Consider the following 23,525-nt stretch of genomic DNA (forward strand, 5'->3'; position numbering starts at 1 on the left):
TCCCCTAAGAGGAGGAGACCCGGGTCACCCCCCTAACTCTGATGTTCGGGCATCGATGACCTGTGTAGCATGCAGAGGTACCCAAGGGAGTCACCACCCTCTGGTTTACGAGCTAGGTGTTCTAACGCTAGAGGCTTCGGCCGGATACGACCTGGCACCCAAGCTACGAGACTTCTTCGTGCACGTATCCCGTGACGTCTCGACAGTAGGGGGGGCGGGATATCGGACACATGGAAGATGATGAGGGGGGTCCGCCTGTAGGGGGTCCCGGTGGATGTCCGCTCGATGGGTGACGAGGGTGACCCGAGACGAGGCTGCTTAGCTGGGATGGGAACTGACTGGCGAGGCTTAATCGTCGGACAAGGGTTAAATCTGATGAAGGGAGGCGACCTTATATGATCTGGAGGATTTTTCTTTACACACTTCAGTCATATTTTGACTACATATTCGTTAGAGGTAGCTAAGCATAATTTTTTGTTAATTTTCCTGTTCTTATTGACCGCATACTTCTTTATTTTTTAATATCATCTAATACTTTTTGCTGCATTTTGCTTTTGGCCTACCTCTCCCTACTTTTGTCTGCCATATTTTCTTTATTATTAGAATATCCTTCATCATTTCTATATATTACATTCTTCCAATGACTGTCTCATATATTTGTATATTTTCATGACATTTCCCCTAATTTATCTCCCATTTTTATGCCAATTTTTTTAATTCATCATGTCTCTCATCATTTGTCTCCCGTTATTTTCTTCCTTATGGGAATGTTACATTCATCAATTCTATAAACTCTTCTGTTGGTTGTATTTGTACATCTTAATGTATATAATCGTATTTGTCCCCTACCCCTCGTCAGAGGTTTTACTTTGATATGTACTTACACTGGGTTGGAGAACGTTTAATATAATTGTATAATTTTTTTGTGTCATTCTTCTGAGACTTTTATAAGTTCATCACACATTTTCATGCAATTTTTTTAAATTCTACATACCCCTGTTTCTTTATTTATCACTCATATTTTCTTCGTTCTTTGAAATCTTCTGTTAATTTATGTATTTCTGAATTATCAATCATCATTTGTAACGTATCATTTTTTTATTGTGCCATGGCTATGTCAAGACTTCTCTAAGGCATTTTATTTCACTTCTATAGAGCTGTAATTATACATATAATTTCATACCTCATACAGAGTATACTTAATTTAAATTTTCTTAAATGTAATTTATTATATCTCTGCTGTATTGATTGTATTTCTAAATCTTCTCTGTTATTAAGTTATTGTTTATTTTACTGCTTAATCTCATTTCTATTGATGCCTACGTAGAATTCCCTTTCTAATTCCTGTTAAAATTGAATTTTTGATTGCGATATTGTACTGCTTTGGAACAAGGATCTTTGGACAAGGAGAGCTTCACTTCAATTCAACCACCCTCTTCAAGATGCCATTAGATGGTTAAATTGAACATTCTACAGTGGATTTAGAATTAAATTCATCATTGAAGAGGAAGCTAAATACTAAAAAGTGTTTTTTTAAATCATATATGTTTAATAAATATCTATTGTTATTGTGTTTTGTAAAATATGTAAATATAAAAAGGATTAATTTTAAATTAAATATTTTAGCGCCACAATTTACATTAATATAGGCAACTAAAAATACACTTGACATGTATATTGAGTTGCCTATAGTTAAGGTGTGAATATTTTAATTAAGTTTAACACCTTTTTAATTGTTCTAATTAGAATATTTCTCAATTGCAAATTCTACTGCGTGTTTTTTTCTTGTATTACTATTAAAATAATTCTTTATGTTTTATCATGGAGTATAACTAATTGGTTTCTTTATACTTTCATTATAAAATGAGGACTCTTCAGAAGGGTAGCTAGAAAATTTAATTACTTCTACCTAGATATCAGCATGTCCATCAACACATTGGATTTTAATATACCATCTATATTAACATTGTCAATAAAAAGTAATATGTTATTAAATAAAACTGTAATCAATGACAACAAAAATATATTTTACCTGTAAATATTTTTTAGTATTTAAGTTATTTCCTTAATAAATGTCAATACCATTCTTTATTGTGTATAATTAGAAGAGAATGTAAATAAAAGCATTAGCTATTATTAAATTAGACCCAACATATAAAATTTATTTACCTTGCCACTTAACGGTAACATTTTTAATATATGTATAAACATTTAACATGAAGGACCTATTTGAATATTTTTAATAAAATATTTTAATATATTGAACGTACATGTGTTTTATTTATAACAAAATTCCATTACTATAACAATTAAAAGAAAGATAGAAACTCTTAGAGCTCCTATTAAATATAACAAGAAAAAATAAAATTGCAACCTAAAATTTTATATTAATGGCAAACCAAAAATATAATCGCAATATAAAATATCTATACGTTAAGAATGGTTCTGAAAAATGTGCCTCATTTCTGTTCAAAATGAAATTTTTGATGATAAAAATGCACAAGATTTGGTTGCCCCGTGCGAAATTTTTCAACGCCTCGAACAAATTTTTAACACTGGAGAGAAATGCTGAATTTTGTTGACTCTAAGACTTTGACCTCGTTTTCGTAATTAAAACGCTAATAACTCCGTAATTAAAAGAGCTATCGGGGCGCGCTTGGTGCCAATCGATAGAGAATTCAACCCTCTATTTGTATACAAAATTACAAGCCCCTAGGACACCCTTTATTTTTTGGGCCAAAAATTTTCTAAGGTTAACCCCTTTGCTCATTTTTGCTCCAAAAAATAAAGTTTGTCCTGGGGGGTTGTAATTTTGTGTACAGATAGAGGGTTGAATTCCCTATCGAATGGCATCAAGCGCGCCCCGATATCTTAATTAGTTTCTGAGTAATTAACGTTTTTGTAAATGAGTCTAACTGTTTGAGCTCGTTGGCCAAAAATTTCCGATTTAATTCACTTCAGAAAAATATTTTTAAAAATGGTAATTTTTGGTGGTAGATGTGGCTGTTTTGAGACAAAACAAATAAAATCTTTATAGAATGACGCATGGGTCTGGACTATGAAAGGGTTTATATGTTATTAAATTAATGTACTAATATTAAAGGCAACTAGATTAATAATATTTATTGGATTTCTTCTGAAATAGGTATTTCGATTTTTGTTTGTTTTAGCAACCAGTAATATATCATTTAATATTATATGTTTAAATTTAAAGACTATTCAAGGCAGATTCAAGGTATTCAAATGAAACTATGTACACGAAAACTTTATTATGATTTATTAGAAAAAGACCACTATAAATACAATTCACTTGGATGGATTCTTGATTTTTCTATTGAATTTTCTTTCTGATGAATACTGCATGGATGCTCATATTTCCAGTAACTCGCATATATTTCTGAAAAGATAAAAAAAATAGTTATACAGGGGGTGTTGTATGAACGTTGTCGTTAATTCACAATAATACACCAAAACACTTACATCTGCACATTAAAAACTCAAGTGAGCAAACTTTTGTCACATTTGGGAAACAGTTACGTATCTGCCTTTTATTCATTTTTATCAGGCAAAAGGAGGGCCTGGTAATGTAACAACTACGTCACCTAGAACATATTTCCCTTAAAGAAATAAAATGCTCACTGGGAACACAGTTTTAATCATCTGCTGATAATAAATACCTACTGATGATGCTAACATGGTTAGCGAAACGCGCGTCCAGTGCAAAAGTAGAATGTTTTGGTGTATTGCGGTGAATTAGTGTTTTATTTTGTGTGTAATCTGTGTTTTCTTACATTATTCTATTTCATTTACGTCTTTTTCCTATTCACTTTAAAGAAAAAATTGAACAAATAAAAAAACACACTAAAACAATGAAAATAAATTAGTTTACCTTATCCACTACAAATTGACTACAAACATATCTTCATAACAATAATACTCCAAAACAGAAACCATCTCATATTGGTTTTGTCGATTGCAATATTGTTGCTCCAGGTTACTCTTTTTTGGTTCATTGAAAAGCAGGGTACAATCGGTGAGGTTTTCTTACGAAATTATATCTATGACCCGTACGCATGTTCCCAAAAGATAATTATCCCTATTTCTTTCCATTTTACTTGATGTATTCTCCTTTGTTCTTCATAGCAATCTCTCTTCACTGTATTATTGCATATCTGTAAAAAAAAGTTAGGTCTGTATACTAGTCTTCAAAGACACTTAAAAATACGAATTGAAGATAAACAATATTAAAAATTAATTATAAAGAATATTACATAGATCGTACATTTTAACTTAACCATCAGATTTATCACCAAACTGATTTAAATCAGATTATTCTCAAAAATTACTATTCAATTGTAAATTGTAAAAAAATTTCAGGAAAAATATAAAAAAAAATATTTTTCTATGGTTAGAATTTAGTTACTTTATGGGTTAGAATCACAATTAGTATAAAATTTAATTCATAGATGTCTCTCATTCAACACTTTTTGGGAACTAAAAATTGCAGATTTCTTTGAATTTCTAAGAAAATTATTTGAAAAGTTTAGGTATTTAACGATAGATATCACTAGCAATATTATTCTATTATAGAAACCTATAAATAACTAGTTTGTGTACTAACCCCATGATGGCGCCACATACATCTATTAAAAACAGAAATCTGTATCTACTTAGTTTTAAAACTTCCTATGAGGTGGCGCCATAATCGCTTCGAAAATAGTACCAAGAACTCTCACTAAATAAATGTGGCGCTGTAATCATTTAAGCGCGCCAAAGGAAAAATTTCAAAAAGTCGGACGTTTTTTTCAGAAGTAAATGTAAGATTTTCTTATCTCTTCACTGTATATATACATTCACAGTAGCATAAAATATCAAACTTACCTATTGTAGAGATTGTTGAATACTTCTTGTTGTAAATGTATCTCGTTAGTAAGTCAAGTCTAAAGAATAAATACATCAATATAAGTAAAATAAAACTCAAAACATTGAAATATATTATTATGATACGTTATAATAAATATATCATTTTATTACATAAATTGCGACTATGTAAATTGAAACATAAACTTCTAACAGTTAATCATAGATTGCATTATTCTCACTAAATGAAAATAAATAAAAGTATAGTTCAAAAAATATTAATGCACAAAGTTCAAGCAAAAGATTCTTTCCCAAAGACAAAAATGGCTAAAAGCTAAAAATTGGCAGAAGTTAAAAATAGAGTTAGAGAATCTCTCTGATAATAAGAAACCATAAAAATGAAACTCAAGATTCACTGGAATTTTCTCCACTTAATTAAATTTAACTGAAGTGTGAATATTAAAAAAGAAAAAATATATTCACCCAAAAGAAATATAATATTTTAGATGCATTGTTGGTAATATTCATGAAAAGGATAAATGTACTGCCCTGAAACTGTATACATCCATTGATTTGTTGTAGAAAATCTGTAAAAAAAAGAGAAATAATATTACATTTCATTAATTATGCTTAGTACAACTTAACAAGTATAGCTAGAGACGTGAGAAATGCTATGAATGAAATGCGACCGGTGCTATCCTCAAGTCTCTTCCTATATTTGCACAACTGTAACTGTCTTTATTTTTTTGTGCTTCAAATTAAGATTAAATAATAAGTCTTAAAAAATTGGTCAGTCTGTTAATAAATAAACATTTAATAAATTTATTAAAATTGTTTTTCAATAATAAAATAAACTTACTTTTAATTGAATAATGGAAAACCATATCTTGTAAACCAGAACAATGGCCAAACATCAGAATTATCTAAATCTATTCTTTTAGTGTTCGTTATGTACTGGCTCTGTATTATTAATAACACCCCTAAAAAAGAAAATTAAAAATTAGAACATTATATAAAACAATGCAAAATTGTTGAATATGACGATGTTAAAAATGCAAAAACAATTTTTTTATCTGAGAGTACCTATTATGTAATTCTTGAGAATGTGGGGCCCACATAGTTTATAGGTATACTAACACCCTTGTCTATATCTAACACTGACCTATTCTAAAAGATGTAGAAAAAAGTTGATTGCCTGTACAAACAAACACCTAAAAATTACGTTTAGGAATAAAAAACATCTTTAAATTCTACCAAAAGAGGAAGCCGAAAAAATACCCAAATATTTCTAAATATGAAGCAATATTCTAGTAACTATATTTTTATTGTACAATATAGACAATACTAACAATACTTCAAGAAATGTATCTATATTTCCATATACTCGATTTTGAAAACAAAAATTATGAAAATTGGACAAATATAAAATATAAGCTTTTCATGATTCATGATAAAATTGAAATATTTGAAGGTGAAAAAATCGATAGAAAACAGGAAAAATAATGGGTACTTACACTTTCTGGATATTAAAGAGTCCTAAAAGAACATAATACACTTAAATAGTGTACAGAAAAATTACTTTTTTATCAAAAAATCAGAAAAATTCTAAGAACCACAGAATAACAGTAAAGTTCTTCTACTTTTTATAATTATCTGGTCCGAGACATGTGTAACCACAGATTTTGGATATTCAGGATTGCCATTAGTCGAAAAATAAAAATGTTCCCGATTTAAAATCTGAAAGCAGCTGGCTGCACTGCGAATCAAATTTCTTCCTCCCACCATTGACAAAAAGAGGTTATTAACTTTTTTCACGAAATAAACAGTTAGTTTAAAATAATTTTAAGTTTTTACGCGGTTAAATAATGTGTTTTTCTCTTATTCGGACCGCTGGACCTTAAAATTACTCGGGGGGACAATATCAGTGCCTTTTTCGTGCTCCCACAAGTGACAGCTGTGCTAGGCGGTACCTTTCTCTACAATACACGATTTTTAACGTTAAATTACTACAAATGTATAAATTATGACAAAGAAACTGTAAAGGAGAGATCGATTCACCCGAAACCATGTCTAAAAATAATTTGATCAGTTCAAGAAGTATATCTCCAGCTAGTTTTAATTCACTGCGATCCGATTCGGAGAAGTCGTTCGAAAATGGATTAGACGATACGATAAAAGCGAAAAACAGGCCTTCCTCAACAGCAAGAACAGCCAAAGCGAAAAGGGTCAGGTTAGTACAATCAATTTTTAACATATACATTATTTTTACAGTTAAAAAAGATGGTTTCTAGATACATATTTTTAATGTCCAATTCATAGTATTGATTATTGGAATTTATATTTTATCTATAACTTGTAGGTTTTACCATAATGGCAACAAGTTTTTTAATGGAATTGTGATACCAGTAGCTCACGAGCGGTATAGGTCTTTCGACAGTCTCACTAGTGAACTTACATCAATACTAGCCAAAAATGTTACATTACCAAATGGTGTACGAAATATATATTCTATGGATGGAAAAAAGGTACTTAATAGCAATCAATATATATAATCAACATTTCCAATAGACTCAAATTGATGATGCAACTTTATCTATTATCTATATTATGTTTAATCAAAGTGATGCGAAAAAAAAAGTATAATATATTCATTGTTGACAAAATATAAAAATTGTGTATATTTCACATATTGTTTATATTTGCATGATGTTCTTGTAAAACAGTATATTTCTGCTATCAAATGTTCAAGGCAGTAAACAAACTATTTTGTGTTTTAAATAGTTGGTCAGTGACTCATTGTTTGAGGGTACGAACTGAAAGTACATTGAAGAATGTGTATATGTAGAGATCCACATTGAATATCAATTAAACCTAAATATATGCCACTGTTGTTATAAACTTTGTTTGTATATTACTTGGCGTTTTTGTTAATGAATAATAAATTAGCAGAAAGAAATATTGTCAGTTATAATTAGTTCAAACAATACAGTGCTCTGAGATTTTTTATTTGAGATTTTTGCTTCAACATTTTTTACAAAATATGAGAACAACATTAGCGCGATTTTTTTTATTTAGAGATTTATTGGGTAATCAAATATATTTTTAAACTTTTTTTGTTTAGTAGATTTTCCATAAAATTTTTGTCATAAATAGAGTAGTTTTTAATATATGACCGATTTTGGACTAAATTTTCTATATATTTAAATTATTTTTATGTTATATGTAGCTAGAGCTTTATGGAGTTGCAAGTTTGAACTAATTTATGAGTGAATTAAATAATTGTCTTTGTCTAAAAGAATTATTTTGTGTATAAACTTTTTAAATTAAACAGACTATTACCAGAGTTAGAAATACTATTTTTACAAATTGAGGAAGCAGGCAGGTGTTTATGGAGTTCAAGAAATTGGGTTAGCACTTTCTTTCCCAAACAAACACAACTTTGAATGTAAATAAGCAAGGTATTTCAGAGAAAAACTAAGGATTAATCTGAACATCTGGGATTTTGAAAAGTGCCACTAGAAAATTTAGTTGCTGTTATATAGGATGGTCTGATTTTAATTGAGCTTTATAGATAGATATTTTGATATTTTTAAGTGTTTTTCTTAGTTTCTCAGAGAAATAAGTAAACCTAGAAAATACTTGTACACAGTAGACACAACAGTCAGGTTGATATTCATAGATTCATAGATAAATTGTATTTTCTGTCATTTTTCGGATTTCTGCTGTTGAAATCTTCCCTGATTCGTTCGACAGTCTTTAATAGCTGTTTATATGTTAGGGCGCCTCTTTTTTTACTTATTTCTCTGACGTTTTAGTCTCTGCATCTTCTGGAAAATAAACTTTAGTTAGAATTGCTTATTCAGCCAGTTTAATGAAATAAATAATCCTAAATATAGAAAATAGCTATTAAAATCTAGTTGAGAGATCATTAGAAAATTATATAATTTATGAAATGATAAATATTTTCTTTTTATTTTAAATTGAATTTCATCGCTTCTATAGTGGGGAAGTAATAAGAAAATAAATATTGAAGATATTTTTGGTTTTTGAAAATTAATTCTAGAGAATGTTATAGGTCTTTTATACAGCGGGATTTCACATTTTTCATTATATTGAAGTTTATAGTACTAAGCCTTTTAGTAAACATATATTTCAATGATATTTCATTATTTGCAGAACTTATTGATACTAACAGTTAAAAAAAATCTAATTTATTTAGAATATTTTTAGTCTGTTAGTGTTCATACATCATCTTTTTTTTATAAAAATCAAGAATACTACATATTTTTAACAGATTTACACATGATAAAAACTCGATTGGAACAAAAGTTGATTAAATATCATACGTCACGGAATATGTTACAATACTGTCAGTTAAAATGCATAAAAATTGCTATTTTTGCAATCTTAAAAGGGCTTTAAATGTGTAGAAAACGTAAAAATGCGTAAAAAATACGACTCTAGTGTAAAAGTATATTTGAATCACTCTATAAATATTTAAAATAGGAAGCTTTTTGACAATACTGGGCCACCCTGTATATTTAATTAATTCAAAGCATTAATCATGTGAAAAAAGATAACGCCAAAGTAGTTGAATCTTTGGTGTACTTTATAGAAAATATTTTTCTCTTTCTGCGTTAAACAGTTAAAATTATTAACCTAATCACGTATAGTCTGTCCATCGAGAGGATATATGACAGTGACAGTTGTGTCTGTCATTTTAATGCATACGTAAATTGTATTTTTTGTCATTTTTTAGATGTCATGTATCGAAATCTTTCCTGACTCTTTGATAGGACATTTCTTGGCTACAGATTAACTATATTCTATCCCTCTTGTAGGTGTTAACTATAGAAGAGTTAGAAGACGGCAAGGAGTACGTGGTTAGCGGTAAAGGTGAGACTTTCAAGAAAGTAGAGTACTCCAAAACGGACACACTGAAAGCCCGAAAGACGAATAGGAATAATAGTTCTCTGATCAGCGCGCCTAAAATCGCACCACCCGACTGTGTCCGACCGAGGATAGTGACCATTATACGACATGGGATTAAACCCAGAAAGGTACAGTATTATTTGAACACATAGCAGTTAAGTTCAAACAGGCTATTACGTTTTGTTCGTTTATTATAACTACAGTACTATTATAGTACTGTTGCAACATCTTTTTATTTTTACTGTAAAATGTTTCTCATATGTTCCGTCAGCCTGTGTACTCATTTTTTCTTCTTTTTTTTTCTACTTTTTTTCAGTTATAGATACTTCCTTCAGTTATCAGTGATCTTGAGTTATACGTTCTGCACTCAGTTATATTTTCTATACTCCTCATACAGTCTCGGACGGTTTTACAGAGGTGAGTTCTCCATCTTTGATAGTAATCTGTACTGTCGCACACTCAGTGATGAGGAGTTCTGGTGTTTTCCAATTTTCCAGACATAATCTGCATTCACCGTTGTTCCCTAGCTTCATCTACGAGGTGTTCATTGAGGAGATAGTGTCCTGTTAAAAAGCCCGCGACAATCCCTAGATTGTTCCTACTTAACAACGAAAATCTTTGATATTTCTCGGTCGTAAGTCCTGAGAAATTTCTTTGTATGTCTTAGACCATTGGAAGATTCTCATTCCAGGTTACAGATCGAGTCTTCCAGGTTCTTGACTTCTTCTTTAAGTTACTGGGGAAGCAGAACACTTTAGGTATAGTTAGCAAAGACCTGTCAGTCTTATCTGTTTAGTTAAAGGTTGATTCTCACTATACTTTCCATATCAGATCCCTTCAGTTTCCATTCCGTTTACATAAAATATTATATAATGTAAATGAATAGGACAATACACACTATACGTTCCGTTTCCGTTCCGTTTCCGTTCCCTATCCATACATTTTTTTGGCGGACTTATTATCTGGAAAAAACGCTCCGTTTTACTTGAACTGAATTGGCGATGGACATAGGTAAAACCAAATCAAAAATCTTATTACTATGCTTACTGTGACGTCGTTTTGAATCAACTGAGGTGTTCATTTAGTTTGCGGTAGTTTAATTTTATCTGACACTGATTTGTAACATTCTGTGACTATTTTATAATATTATACAACGATTTTTTTCAGATTTTACGGTTACTTTTAAACAAAAGGAATTCGTCGAGTTTAGAACAAGTTTTGGGTGCTTTCTCCGAAGTCGCCCAGTTAGCCGTTAGGAAAGTTTTTACATTATCAGGTACGTTTCATCATTTAAAAGTACCGTATGATCGATCTTTATTTCATAGCCATCGTCGACCGTAAATGACGATCTTTATTTCATAGCCATCGTTGACGCTGTTTTTTTTCGATCATATTGTATAATAACAAAATAGTCAAGGTGTACAACTAACATAGGTCTTATAAAAGTGTTTTTAAGACAATTATATATTACACCTTAATAGGGACTAAAAAATAAACGAAAAATAAGACTCACAACATCTAGACTATGGAGTGTAGAGGTAAGGAGAAATATCTTCGTGTATTAAAAATGGTCATAAAAAAGGGAAGACTTAAGATGGCGCTGCTGTAGCACAAACCTAAAATTTAAAATATGCGCCGAAAATTTTTAGAGCAGGAAATGATTCAAAAGAGATAAATATTTGACGCGAAGGCGCGATTTCAAAAAAATAAAAATTTTATTTTCATGTCACATGAAATAAAATATTGATTTTTATTCAGCAGCAATAGACTGGGCCTCTAATATATAAAAATAATTATTTTATATTCTAAAAAGTAAAACCAAAGCTTTTTTTGGGTAATGTTTGGTTATGTTACTTTTATTCTCTTATCTATGGTTAGTTTTCAATTTTTAGATTTATGCGTCATTAGCGCCACTGTGGTTATTTGGTGAACTCTTATTCTTCCCATTTTTGTTACTACTTTCTCAAATAAAGTCCCATAAGAGATATTTCTCCTCATCTCTACACTGCATAATCTAAACTAATGATGATATCATAGATAAATGAAATAAATTTAGATTGAAAATCGCTTATAAAGATAATGTAAATTATATTTGGCGCTTTTCTTGCTATAGATTATATTTCATGATGTCACAGTATTTAATCTAGCGGTAAATTTAAAATTGGCATGAAATAAACCTTTGAATAAGAAGACTAAGGAAGGAGCATAATGCTATCCATGTATTCATGCATGGTGGGCGGAAAAAGGACTCTAGGGTGGGGATCCTTGACAGTTCTGTTTGACGATTCATTTGACACATTTGAATTTGATTTGAAATTTTGTGGATTTGTCAGTCTTTATGGAGCTTATTTTATGTTATTTATTATTTATTCTACTACTGATAGTTGTATAAAGGTAGTAAATCTAGATGGAAATTGTGGCAGAACTTAAATTAACAGTGACACTATCGCGATTTATCGAAAAAGACTCTAAAATAGTTGGTTGTGTAGCGTGCGGTAGATCTCGGCAAAAATTGAGTGAAATAATGGAACAACTTTTCGCTAGTAAGTGACTATATAATATACATACGTGTAGTAAACCGATCATTTATGAAATTCACTTAAATTAACTAAATTATATATTTTTCTTGCATTTTAGCTTTTATTTATTACTTGTCAAAGATTAGATGTCAAAGAATTTAGATACGTTAATTTGACTTACCTGCTTCAGTAGCGTATCGGATGTTTGTGTTAATAAATACTTATTATAACTTATCTATTTTTATTAGAATTATATATTTTTATAACAATTTTAATAACTACCAACATTTATTCACAACGTAAAATAAAACAACAAATTATTGAGTCTACCCCACGTCTACCCTACATCATAGTTTTACATTTTTTAAATAAAATTAGAACGACACTGATAAACCGGAATTTAAGTCGGCCATATTTGAGGCCCATCGCCGTGTACCTAAGATTTTTGATATGCTCCTTCCTTAGTCTTCTTATTCAAAGAAATAAACAGATCAAAATCATTTGATTGAAATTGTCAAATTTGAATGTTATGATTGAGAGTGAGTGTGTAGGTCAGCCCGTGACAGCTCTTCCCCATCTTTTCGAGTGCGAAGATGTCTTCTTCATCTATGGCAACGAGCGACATTCGCAGGACGACTTCGAGTTGGATTTCGAGGAGAGCAAGACTATACAGCAATACAAGAAAACCCCTGGTCTACGAAATGGGTACGTATTTATTTATTTTAGCATCGAAAATCGCATAGAAAAACTATCTATCGCCAACGAATTTCACGTAAAAATTTCTATAAGCTTGGTGGATTTCAACCGATTTTTTAAAACCCCGACAGCAGCGCCGGTACGGCAGAAATCAGAAATCTTTCCGGTTCTGTATTTCACGTGCCCCGGTTACTGTTCATGTTGACTGCATTAAAATAATATTGAAGTTCCTAGAATAAAAACTTGGGAATTTTAAGTGCAAACCTAAATTATGTACTAGGATGTATTTCAGGAAAATATTTTAACTTCTATAGGGTGGCTCAAAATAGTGTGAGTGGATCGGGATGACTTTTTTAAGCGGAACACCCTGTATATTATTGCATTTTTATCTTTATTTCTGATCACTTTACATAATCCTATCCATATTAATAAATAAATAAAATATGTGTATTTCTCAGCGTTTATTAAAAAAAAAATACAAGCACTGTCTTGGAATCATAGGTATATTTACTTTAGAAGGTCTGCACTTACTTTGCTCGAAATATCGGAATCTTAAATCATACAGGGTGTTTAAAATTCTACGCAAAACTTTCTAAAATATAAAATAATTTTTCTTAATTTTTAAAAATGTGTATATGATTTGTTTAATAGATGGAGAATTAAAAAATGGACATTTATTTATAATATTTGGAGTATTTCAACTATTTTAGGGCATTTTTCACAGTAAATTTTTATCAAAGCCACCCAATGATTTTTCTCTCGTATTTCACCGTTGAAAGAGCTTTATGAAATAATACCGCGAGTATCTGCGAAACCGTTAAAAATGTTGAAATACTCTAAAAAATACAAAAATATTGATTTTTTTATTCTCTATCTATTAAAGAAACAATCTACAGGTTGTTCCATTTAAAATAACAAAGAGGAAATATTTTATATTTTAGAAAGTTTGGCGTAGAATATTGAACACCCTGTATGATTTAAGATTACGATATTTATAGCACAGTAATTACAGACATCTAAAGTAAGTACCTAATATAGTTTTGATTTCAGGACAGTTCTTGTATTTTTAATAATTTTTTTAAGAAAGGCTGAAAAATATATTTTTTTTATTTAATTATTAATATATCTGAAACTACCGAATATATTTATCATAGGATTATGTAAAGTGATCTGAAAGGATACCAAAAATGCAATAATATTCAGGGTTTTATGTTTAAAAAAAATCATCCTGATCCACTCACAGTTTTCGGAGCCACCCTGTAGAAGTTAAAATACTTTTATTAGCACTTAAACAAAATTCACAGGTTTTTTAATCTAGTAGCTACCGATGCCCGATGCACTATTGCCGGACCTTGTATTTAAGTATTTTAGTTTTTAAAAATGCGGTTATCGAAACTATAAAATTCTTAGGTACGAAATTTGTGTGATGTAACGCTGTTTTGGGTAGTAAAAATTAAGTGTAAAATCAACTGAAATGTACCAAGCCTATATTTGATTTTTAGGGTCCCGTACCCAACGAGTAAAAACGGGAACCCTATTACTAAGACTTCGCTGTCCGTCCGTCCGTCTGTCACAAAGGTCTGTCTTATGAAACGTTATAGCTAGACAGTTGAAATTTTTACAGATAATGTATCTATGTTGCCGCCATAAGAACAAATACGAAAAACAGAATTAAATAAATGTTTATAAATAAAAAAGTAATTTCACTAAACATTATCTTTTAAGTAAGAATTTTACATAGAATCTTTCAAGTCCTTGGTGGCAGCGTGGTTAAAGCGTTAGGACTTTACGCTGCTATGACGTTGGAGCCGTAGGCAGGTTCGAATCCTAGTGAAAGCGACTTTTTTTTAATCGTTTTTTTTTATTTTTACATATTTTTACATATTTATTTTTACTTTTTACATATTTATTATTGATTAATACAATTTTTAGTAATGTGTTTCTTCATTTTTTTTTAAATTACTTATACGCGCATTCAAAATTTCAGCTAAATCGGAAAAAAAGTTTATAATAATATCACGGCATATAAATCACACGGCAGGCTAACTCTCTTTGGCGGGAACGCTACGCGCATACCGTCGCGCACGCCGCCATTAGGGTTTCCATCAACAGAAAGTAACCAGTGTCGTAGTTTCTTTCATCGACTGCGCACACTTTCGGCTGATTCGAGTCAGTAGCGTACGGATTAATTTATTTTGTTTATTTCTTGAGTTATATTTTATAGTTGTTGTTTTTTTATTTTTGTTTATTGTGTTATATATTTGGTTTTTCTAGTTTATTTTCGTTTCTTGTGTTATATAATTTATTTTTGTTTTTCTGAACATTTTTAAATCGTTAATTTTTACGTGTTTTTAAAATGCCTGGGCGAAGTTGTTCAGCAAAAAACTGCCCGAGTAGAGGACTAAACTGCAATAAAAGTTTCTTTCTGTTTCCTAGAGATCCGATTAGGTATGTATATACATATGTGATTAATTATTTTAACATATTTTAGTTAAAAAAACAGTAGTATACATATTAGGACATTCAGCTAAATAGGAAGATCTAATTAAAAATCTTAACAAACTTTAATATTAGTAAGATTTAATGTTAAATATTTAGTAAAATAAAATTTAATGTTGTATCTAGAATCTAGACATTAAAAATTAAATTTAAAAATCATTATATTATTCATTTAAATATAATTATAAAAATAAATAAAATGAGTATATCGAAAATAAGTTAACAATACATTTTTAGGGCAAGAACATGGGCAATTGCAGCTAACAGAGAAGACTTGATTGAAGATATAAATAAGGTCCACAAGTACAGGTTGTGTTCTGTTCACTTTGAATTTAAAATGTTTACCAATTCACTTTGTAACCGTATAAAATACAATGCGGTACCTACTTTGTTTCCTGCCATGAAAAAAATAGAAGTTTCTCAAAAAAAATTGTGGATTTATTAATTTGTGAAATTTGAATATTAATAAAATTTGCTACGCCCATTGATGGGCATAATTTGTACGTAGCCTCTTTATATTGTTCAATAAATATTTTATTGGTATTTTTTTAATTCTTGTTGTAACTCCTGGCATGTTTTTGTTAGTTGCATGTTTTTTAATTTTAATTGTCTATTCTCTACAGTGAAATATTTAATTGATTTTTTCATTTTTACTTTTCGAGAAGTATGCGCGGTTAACGATTCATTTGTTTGGACAAAAGTATTGTAAATAAAATTCAGTTTCAGTCAATTACAGTATTTTTTTAATACGACCCTGTCGTATTTTCTGAGAAATTTTTTAATACGTTTTAATCCGGCCCTGACTAGGAAACCATAATGGCGCCGACAAGGTCAAATTTTATAGAAATTTTAAACAATGGAATCTGAGTAGAGTTGGCGTGCCGATTGTTTTATGTGCCGTGATAATATAGTGTCTAATATTGTATAGATAATGAATGGTACGGAACCTATTGTGCGCGAGTCCGACTCGCACTTGACAAATTTTTTTATATGTTTTTCAGTGCGGGACCCAAACCGAAAATGCCTAAAAAAGAACTGAACAGGACTTACGACTCCGAAGAGAGTCTGCTAAGGAAACTGAGTCTAGATAATAATATCGTATTGCCCGCCGGCATGAAGGGCAGATACAGCGTGGGCAGGATGATAGGGGACGGCAATTTTGCCATCGTGCGGCTGTGCAAGGAGGTGATATCCGAACGAGAATACGCTTTAAAAATTATCGATAAATCTAAGTGTAAGGGAAAGGTGAGTGGCATTGAAAAATTTATTCCTTTTAATAATAAATATTTTTTTCAATTGTTATTTTTGAACAGGGTTGGGTAGGTAGAAAATTTTATATATTCTACTGTATATTCTACACGTAGAAAATTAATTTTCTACACCAACAAATTTTCTACATTTTTTACATGTCCAGACATAGTTAAATTACTTTGTATATTGTAAGCCGTTTTTTCAGTTAATATTTAGTTCCCAAATACTTTAATAACAATAATTAGAACATGAAATAAACTAATAACGATATCTCTAATTGTTATTTATTATTTAACAAATGGATAGTATACAGGGTGGTCCGAACTGTATTCCGGAAACTTCGGCAGCATATTCTGCAGATAAAAATAAGTAAAAAAGTTTGTATTCCTAAAATGCTTAGTTTCGGAAATACAGGGTGTAGAAGTTTCATTTATATTTCGATTTTTTCCAAATAATTTATGAAGTAACATCAATATTTGGATGAAAATTGGTGTCTGGGAGTTTTTTTGACATGATAAATTTGATTTTCATGTCAATATAACTCCTGCTTGTAGAGAGCGCCACCTACGTATTTTTTAACTGGTTTGAAGGATAATAACTTTTCGTCCGTACCTGTATAAAACTACTGATTAAAAAAATATACATTTACGACATTTTTTAAGTAAAAAAGGTCCCTTGGTAAAAATCGCCACGAGTAATGTTTCTCGAGATATCTGGAATCTAAATTATCAATACATGTCATTATTGACAAGAACTGAACATGTTGAGACTAGATAGTTATTAGACTGAAATCATAAGTTTAAAATATGTAGGTGCCAAATGTTCAACAGAAACTGTTTTAACATCATTTTTTTGCAGAAATACATTTTTTTTAAATTTTCCTGATCATTTTCTACGCAATTTTAAATATACGCGTAAAAAATTAATTTTCTATGCGTCGTTATCCAACCCTGCTTTTGCAATTTTCTGTTATATGACTTTTGAAAAATTAAGAAACTTGTCAAAAAACAGGATGTCAAAAAGATGTTTTGTTTAATTTCCAGGAGGATATGATCGAAAACGAAGTGAAAATCCTAAGGATGGTGACGCATTCGAATATAATGTCCCTAATTGAGGAACACGATTCGAAGAACATGCTGTATTTGGTGTGCGAGTACGTAGCGGGGGGTGATCTGTTCGACGTCATCACCGTGGCTCAGAAGTTTTCCGAAGAACAAGCCGCCTTGATGGTGAAACACCTTGTGTCCGCCTTAGGCTACCTGCATAATTTAAATATCGTGCATAGGGACGTCAAACCAGAAAATCTACTGGTAATTAATATTAAATAATGTCTATATCTTTGTGGCATTTCGCCGCTGGAAGAAAATCTACAAAATAAAATAGTATTTTTTGAAATACCGCTGCATTAATGCAATAGAGACCAATTTGTCAGCGGCATATTACTAATAAAACAAGTTTGCATAATGGACAAAAACTGCTCAAAATTAAAGGAGGTAGCAAGCAAAAAATAAACATAAAAAACAAAGAAAAACTATTTAAAATATATACTAAGGGCTGGCAAAGGTTAGTCTTGGGTCGAGATTTCCGTATGTAAGAAGAGTACAATGCGTTTATAATGTCCTGAACAAAAAGAGAACAGTAAAAATGTTGCCAAACGTATGAAATAAACCGAGAAACTGTGCACATCGCTAAGAGACGTGAAAGGGGATATAGCAGATTCGTCGCGGTCGACCGGTCGACCCAATCAAGGGTGCACATCATGCGTTTAGCTTCACGATTTAATTACGTCTCGTGATATTTTATTTGTTTATTTATTAAAGAGTCCTAATTTTCCCTGTAGCTTGTAAATTTTTAAGTGCAAGTTAGAAACACTCGCATTTTTGGTAAAAATAAGTGGAATTGAGTGTTCGACAGTGGTCTCGTTATTAGAACTCTGAATTCAGAAATCGATATCTCGAAATCTATTAGAAATAATTGATTGTAGTTTTTTTTCAAAAACTTTCTTAATATATCTGCTATATTTTCTTCGCAGACAGTAGTGAAAATCTTTACAAACAAAAAAGTTACACGATTGCTGAAAATTGCTATGCACTAAAATTAAGTAGACGGGTTACTGAAGTTTTCTCGTTATAAAAAATATGGACACCCTAACAATATCCTTATAATTCCATTTCAGGTGCTCAGAAACATATCTAATGATTTTATCTAGTTATCTTTTCGAAAAAAGTCTTTTAAAAAGGTTTGCGATCGCCATTTTACTTTACTTGATAGGGAACGGCATACCAGAGACATGTGGCAACGCCGTAACAGCACACCGTGGCATTTCTCTCACTCCGACGTAATAAGATCTCTTTGCTACTTTCACATATGTAAAAACCGACCCAAAAGTAAGAGTTGCCAACATGGTATTATAAAATATGTATTCTTGCAAATAATATTGAAATTTTCTAAACTTAAAATTAATTAGGTTGAAATGGACAATGGTAAGATCAAGTGTTTGAAACTGGGTGATTTTGGACTAGCCTGCGAAGTGACTGGACCTCTTTACACTGTTTGCGGAACTCCTACTTATGTGGCTCCCGAAATACTGGCTGAAAGTGGATATGGACTGAAGGTAATAATAAAATAATAACAGCCTTTCCTGTGGCGTATTTTAAATACAACATTCTAGGTCTATTTAGGAATATCATTTTTTTTAATTATTTTGCAGATCGATGTGTGGGCTGCGGGAGTTATTTTGTACATCCTCTTGTGTGGGTATCCACCTTTTGCTAGTCAAGACAATGATCAGGAGAAGCTTTTTGATTGCATTTTGTCAGGTAAGTTCCAATACTGTTGTTCAATACCAATAATAATGTTAAAACCAAAAATTTAAATACCTAAAATTGTTTTTAATTATACCACATTCCTATAGCTTTACCTTTACACCTTCTGGTTTCTTCTGTACATCAATTTAAATAATAATAATTTTTTGTTATGAGAAATATACAATCGTTATAAGTTCCAGTACACCTACCATCAATTGTTTATAGGCGCCATTGATAAAGTTCTTTTGTAATAATTCGCAATTTATTTAATAACCTGGGTATATGTTCGGTTATCACAAAACGTTGTGTTTTTTTTAAATTTCAATTATTTATTTCCAGGCCAGTACGACTTCCCCGACGAGTTCTGGCAAGACGTCTCTTCCCTGGCTAAGGAACTGATCCAGAACATGTTGCAGTTGGTGCCAGATTTGCGGTTTTCCGCAGAGGATGTCCTGGACCATCCTTGGCTCTCTCTGGCGAACTAAACGTTCTCCATGTTAAGCTGGAGGACGAAGTGACGTTGCTGTGAATCAAAGGTCTGAAAAAGGTAAGAAAGATACAGCGTCAATGTATGAGAACACAATTTAGAGAAAGGTGATACACATTTCTTTTTTTATTTTTCAATAAATGCAAATAACTTTTTATCTATCTGAACTATAGCAATAGCGGCAGTAGTTGATTACAAAAATTGATATTCGCAATGTTAAATTCCATTTACTTAACTTTTAGAAAAAATAATCTTAAAATGTTATATCTTTCATAATTTAGAGAAACATGATGAACATTTCTTGTTTAAAAATTGTATTTAATGGGAAACATTTCTCCGTTCTTTTATCTATATTATTTTTTCTTTCATTTCAGTGACAAATGGCTTAATACCATTGACGTAGCGGTAAGAGAAACTACCACAGAATAGAACCCCATACGTAGGTTATCTCCGCCCAAACAAAAAGCTTTTCAAATTAATAAGAGGAACCTAGAAAACAGTACAAGTACCTCTGATTGTCTTACCCTTTTACTAAAGTTTACTCCCAATATACTGCACATTTGTTTTTATTAACACTTTTACAGCGTATTTCATTAAATTTTGTCGTTCTTGCTGTTGCGGTAAACGCAGATTGTTGTTCGAACAATCGCTAGTAATAATTACTTTTTACAAAGAAACTAAAAGACGAAAAGACTGAGTAGTACCGCAACAGTAAGATCTGTGTGTTGATGTTTACTTCGTGTGTGCAATATCGAACCGAAACCAACTGGTGATTGAGGCCTGATATACGAATTCGTGACGTCAAGGAAGTAGATTACTCTCCGGTCTGTGATCGTTCAACGTTACGTCATCAAGCGTTTTCGGGTGTGTCTGAGATCAGTTCATATTGTTTAGAACATTTTAAGTACGTTCTTAAATTATTAATTGAACGTGTTCTGTTTTTATCAATTTCAAGTAGGTATGTTAGACATTTATTCAGTTCAATTGTGTTTCAATCCCTAGATAGCATCTAAAAATATAAGTATATTAACTTCAGTGGCAAATAAAATTTTAATATACCTACAGCAAATTTTTATTTCGCATCATGTCAGATAGATTAAAATGCGATCTACTCATGTGACGTCACGTTAGGCCTCTATCATCACGTAGGTCGCGGAAATACCAAACAAAATGATCTCGCTCTAAGCAACGATCAGCGGTACAACGTTAGTCGCCTATAAGAGATATCTGTAACAAATTTCGCGTCGCAAACTAATAAATTATAATCAAAAACAGGCAAGTAAAACTAACAGTCGGAAATTAATTAATAAGTGTAAATAGTATCGAAAGTTTTAACACAAACGAAGCTTTTAAAAAGTTAGATTTAAAGTATGCTAAAACGCACCAGGCCTTGTTATATTTTGTTGCTTTTATTATTTTTTTTGTTCGTTTTGCTTGTACAGGGTGTTTTATTTTAAAAATTAAAATTTTAAGCCTAGATTGTACATTCGTGGATAAAGCTACATCATTCATGAATTGTGATTTTAGAATTTCTCCTTTAACTGTTTTTGTTATTTGGTTTAGTCATTGATCGTTTTTTTTATTGATTATACGGTATATTCTAACGGAAAAAAAGAGATTAAACTATAGATAGGTTTAAGATATAGGCAACAAAGTTCACTATAGAAATATTATGGTGTAGCGGTATCCAGGAAGTGTAAATGATCTAAGATTTTAAATGATTTGTCATGACTTTTTCCAGCTCATTTTTTTTGGGGTTTGTAAATGTTTTATTTTTTTTTGTCAAACGTTAGTGCTATTAATTTGTTTTGTCATTTTTTATATTTGGTGTTACAATGTAAAAATGTGATCTCTAAAAAATTCTTCAAACAATTTATTTTAATTTATTAGAGAATTGTGTTATTTGTGTTGTTTCGTTTTAAAAACACCCTGTATACATCTTTATTCGATTTTAGAATTGGATTCGCTTGTTATATTCACTTATATTCGCTTAAGTCAAACACCAAAGGCTTTTTTAGTGAGTATCCGCTTTAATTTTTGCAAGGTTTATTATAAAAATAGCCTGGTCAGTGAGGATTTGAAGGACAACAATTAATTGTTAATTTCTTTAAAATAAAATTTATTTTGTTTCTTCCTTGAAGAATATCGAATTTTCTGCATTAACAAAACAGTTATTCCTGTTATTTATAATACAGGGTGGTATACTATTCTGATAAAGCGCTATAAATGAGGTTTTCAGTTAAAGATGAATTTCTTTTCATGTTCAATCAATTCAGTCACTTGAAAAATTAATTCTTTAGTGAGATAATAAGTTCAAATTACTTTGATAAAATGTGACATTTGAAATAGGAAACCTGATACTTTTATAGAATAGTTGGCCACTCTGTATACCGGGTGTAAAAAAAATGGCTCAGCTCTATAAATTTTTCAGTTTTAGCCAGCCGAAAGAAAAAATTGAAATTTAAAATACGATTTTTTTAATAGAAAATGTCAATAGTTGACATATGACATATGTCAGTCTATTCAGAGTGTCATTCTCTACCAAATAAAGTAAAAAAATACCGAGGGTGCCATTTAAAAATCAGAAGTTGTAGTCATTTCCGGTGAAACAGGAAGTGACCGAAAACAATTGAAAGTGTCAATCAATCCTAGTTTATGTCATATACTAACGTACCAAATCTCGTTTTATTAAGTGCAAAAATAAAAAAGTTATAGGGATGAGCCATTTTAGAGAAACACCCTGTTGTTTATGTAACAAATAAAAATAAATTGTACCGTAACTAATAGATGAATGCTAAGCGAAATGAAACTTTTCTGTTGTGGCGTGAGTGTTACGTGTGCTTGTAGTATTTATTAAAATCGAGATGATTGGATTTTTTGTACAAATATTTGTAATTGATTTATACAGTTTTGTAGTTTAAAACTATACTTTTTTATATTGTTGCAGTTAGATGAAATGTAAATATATTATTTAAATAGAATTAGTTGTCGTTTTATTTGCGTCTAATTCTGCGAAAATCTTGGGTTATATCACAATTAAAGTTAAAATTTTACATTAAATTTTATATGGAGTTAGGGACACTTATTTCATCTCCCACAAAGAAATTTAGAAATAATATGTTAAAATGTGAACACTCCAGAAAATAATTTAATATCATATTTACAATAATAATAGTATATTTTATTAGGAGTAAAAATGACACTCTGTGGCGAAGCTGTGAGTAGAATAAAACATGCTATTTTTTTTTCAAACGCCACAAATATTTTTTAACCAATTTCAAATGTTCCAAATAATATAAAAAGATATTTGAGTCATACCTTGTATGTAATTATTTATCGAGAAACTATGGTTACTCTCCTTGAATTTGACACTTCATGTCAGTTTAATAATATATTTTCGTACTTTTATGGTTAGGCGTTAAAATTACTTTTTTTTATTGTCAATAATTAATACTTTTGTGACGTTTGAAAAAA

At 30.7% G+C, this 23,525-nt stretch overlaps 1 protein-coding gene and 2 long non-coding RNA genes across 3 annotated transcripts; 1 reads left to right on the plus strand and 2 right to left on the minus strand.

Annotated features, from left to right (window-relative positions):
• Positions 1 to 3,260: 3,260 nt before the first annotated feature.
• On the minus strand, positions 3,261 to 4,423 carry LOC115888780. The gene is made up of 3 exons (XR_004051309.1): positions 4,283 to 4,423; positions 3,890 to 4,172; positions 3,261 to 3,397 (listed from the first exon to the last, which is right to left on the minus strand). It is a non-coding gene; the product is annotated as an uncharacterized LOC115888780 (long non-coding RNA).
• A 626-nt stretch (positions 4,424 to 5,049) lies between these two features.
• LOC115888781 lies at positions 5,050 to 6,453 on the minus strand. Its single transcript, XR_004051310.1, has 3 exons — positions 6,375 to 6,453; positions 5,720 to 5,840; positions 5,050 to 5,447 (listed from the first exon to the last, which is right to left on the minus strand). It is a non-coding gene; the product is annotated as an uncharacterized LOC115888781 (long non-coding RNA).
• Positions 6,454 to 6,613: 160 nt separating this feature from the next.
• LOC115888782 (serine/threonine-protein kinase GL21140) lies at positions 6,614 to 21,665 on the plus strand. The gene is made up of 11 exons (XM_030908622.1): positions 6,614 to 7,090; positions 7,220 to 7,385; positions 9,702 to 9,920; positions 10,960 to 11,068; positions 12,863 to 13,016; positions 16,508 to 16,751; positions 17,801 to 18,067; positions 19,225 to 19,371; positions 19,468 to 19,576; positions 19,904 to 20,111; positions 20,426 to 21,665. Exons 1-10 carry the CDS (start codon positions 6,927 to 6,929, stop codon positions 20,047 to 20,049), a joined length of 1,725 nt encoding a protein of 574 aa, XP_030764482.1. The 5' UTR covers positions 6,614 to 6,926; the 3' UTR covers positions 20,050 to 20,111; positions 20,426 to 21,665.
• Positions 21,666 to 23,525: the final 1,860 nt, after the last annotated feature.

Source organism: Sitophilus oryzae, unplaced genomic scaffold, assembly GCF_002938485.1.
Source record: "Sitophilus oryzae breed Bouriz unplaced genomic scaffold, Soryzae_2.0 scaffold_808_pilon_pilon, whole genome shotgun sequence".
NCBI classification, from domain to species: domain Eukaryota; kingdom Metazoa; phylum Arthropoda; class Insecta; order Coleoptera; family Curculionidae; genus Sitophilus; species Sitophilus oryzae.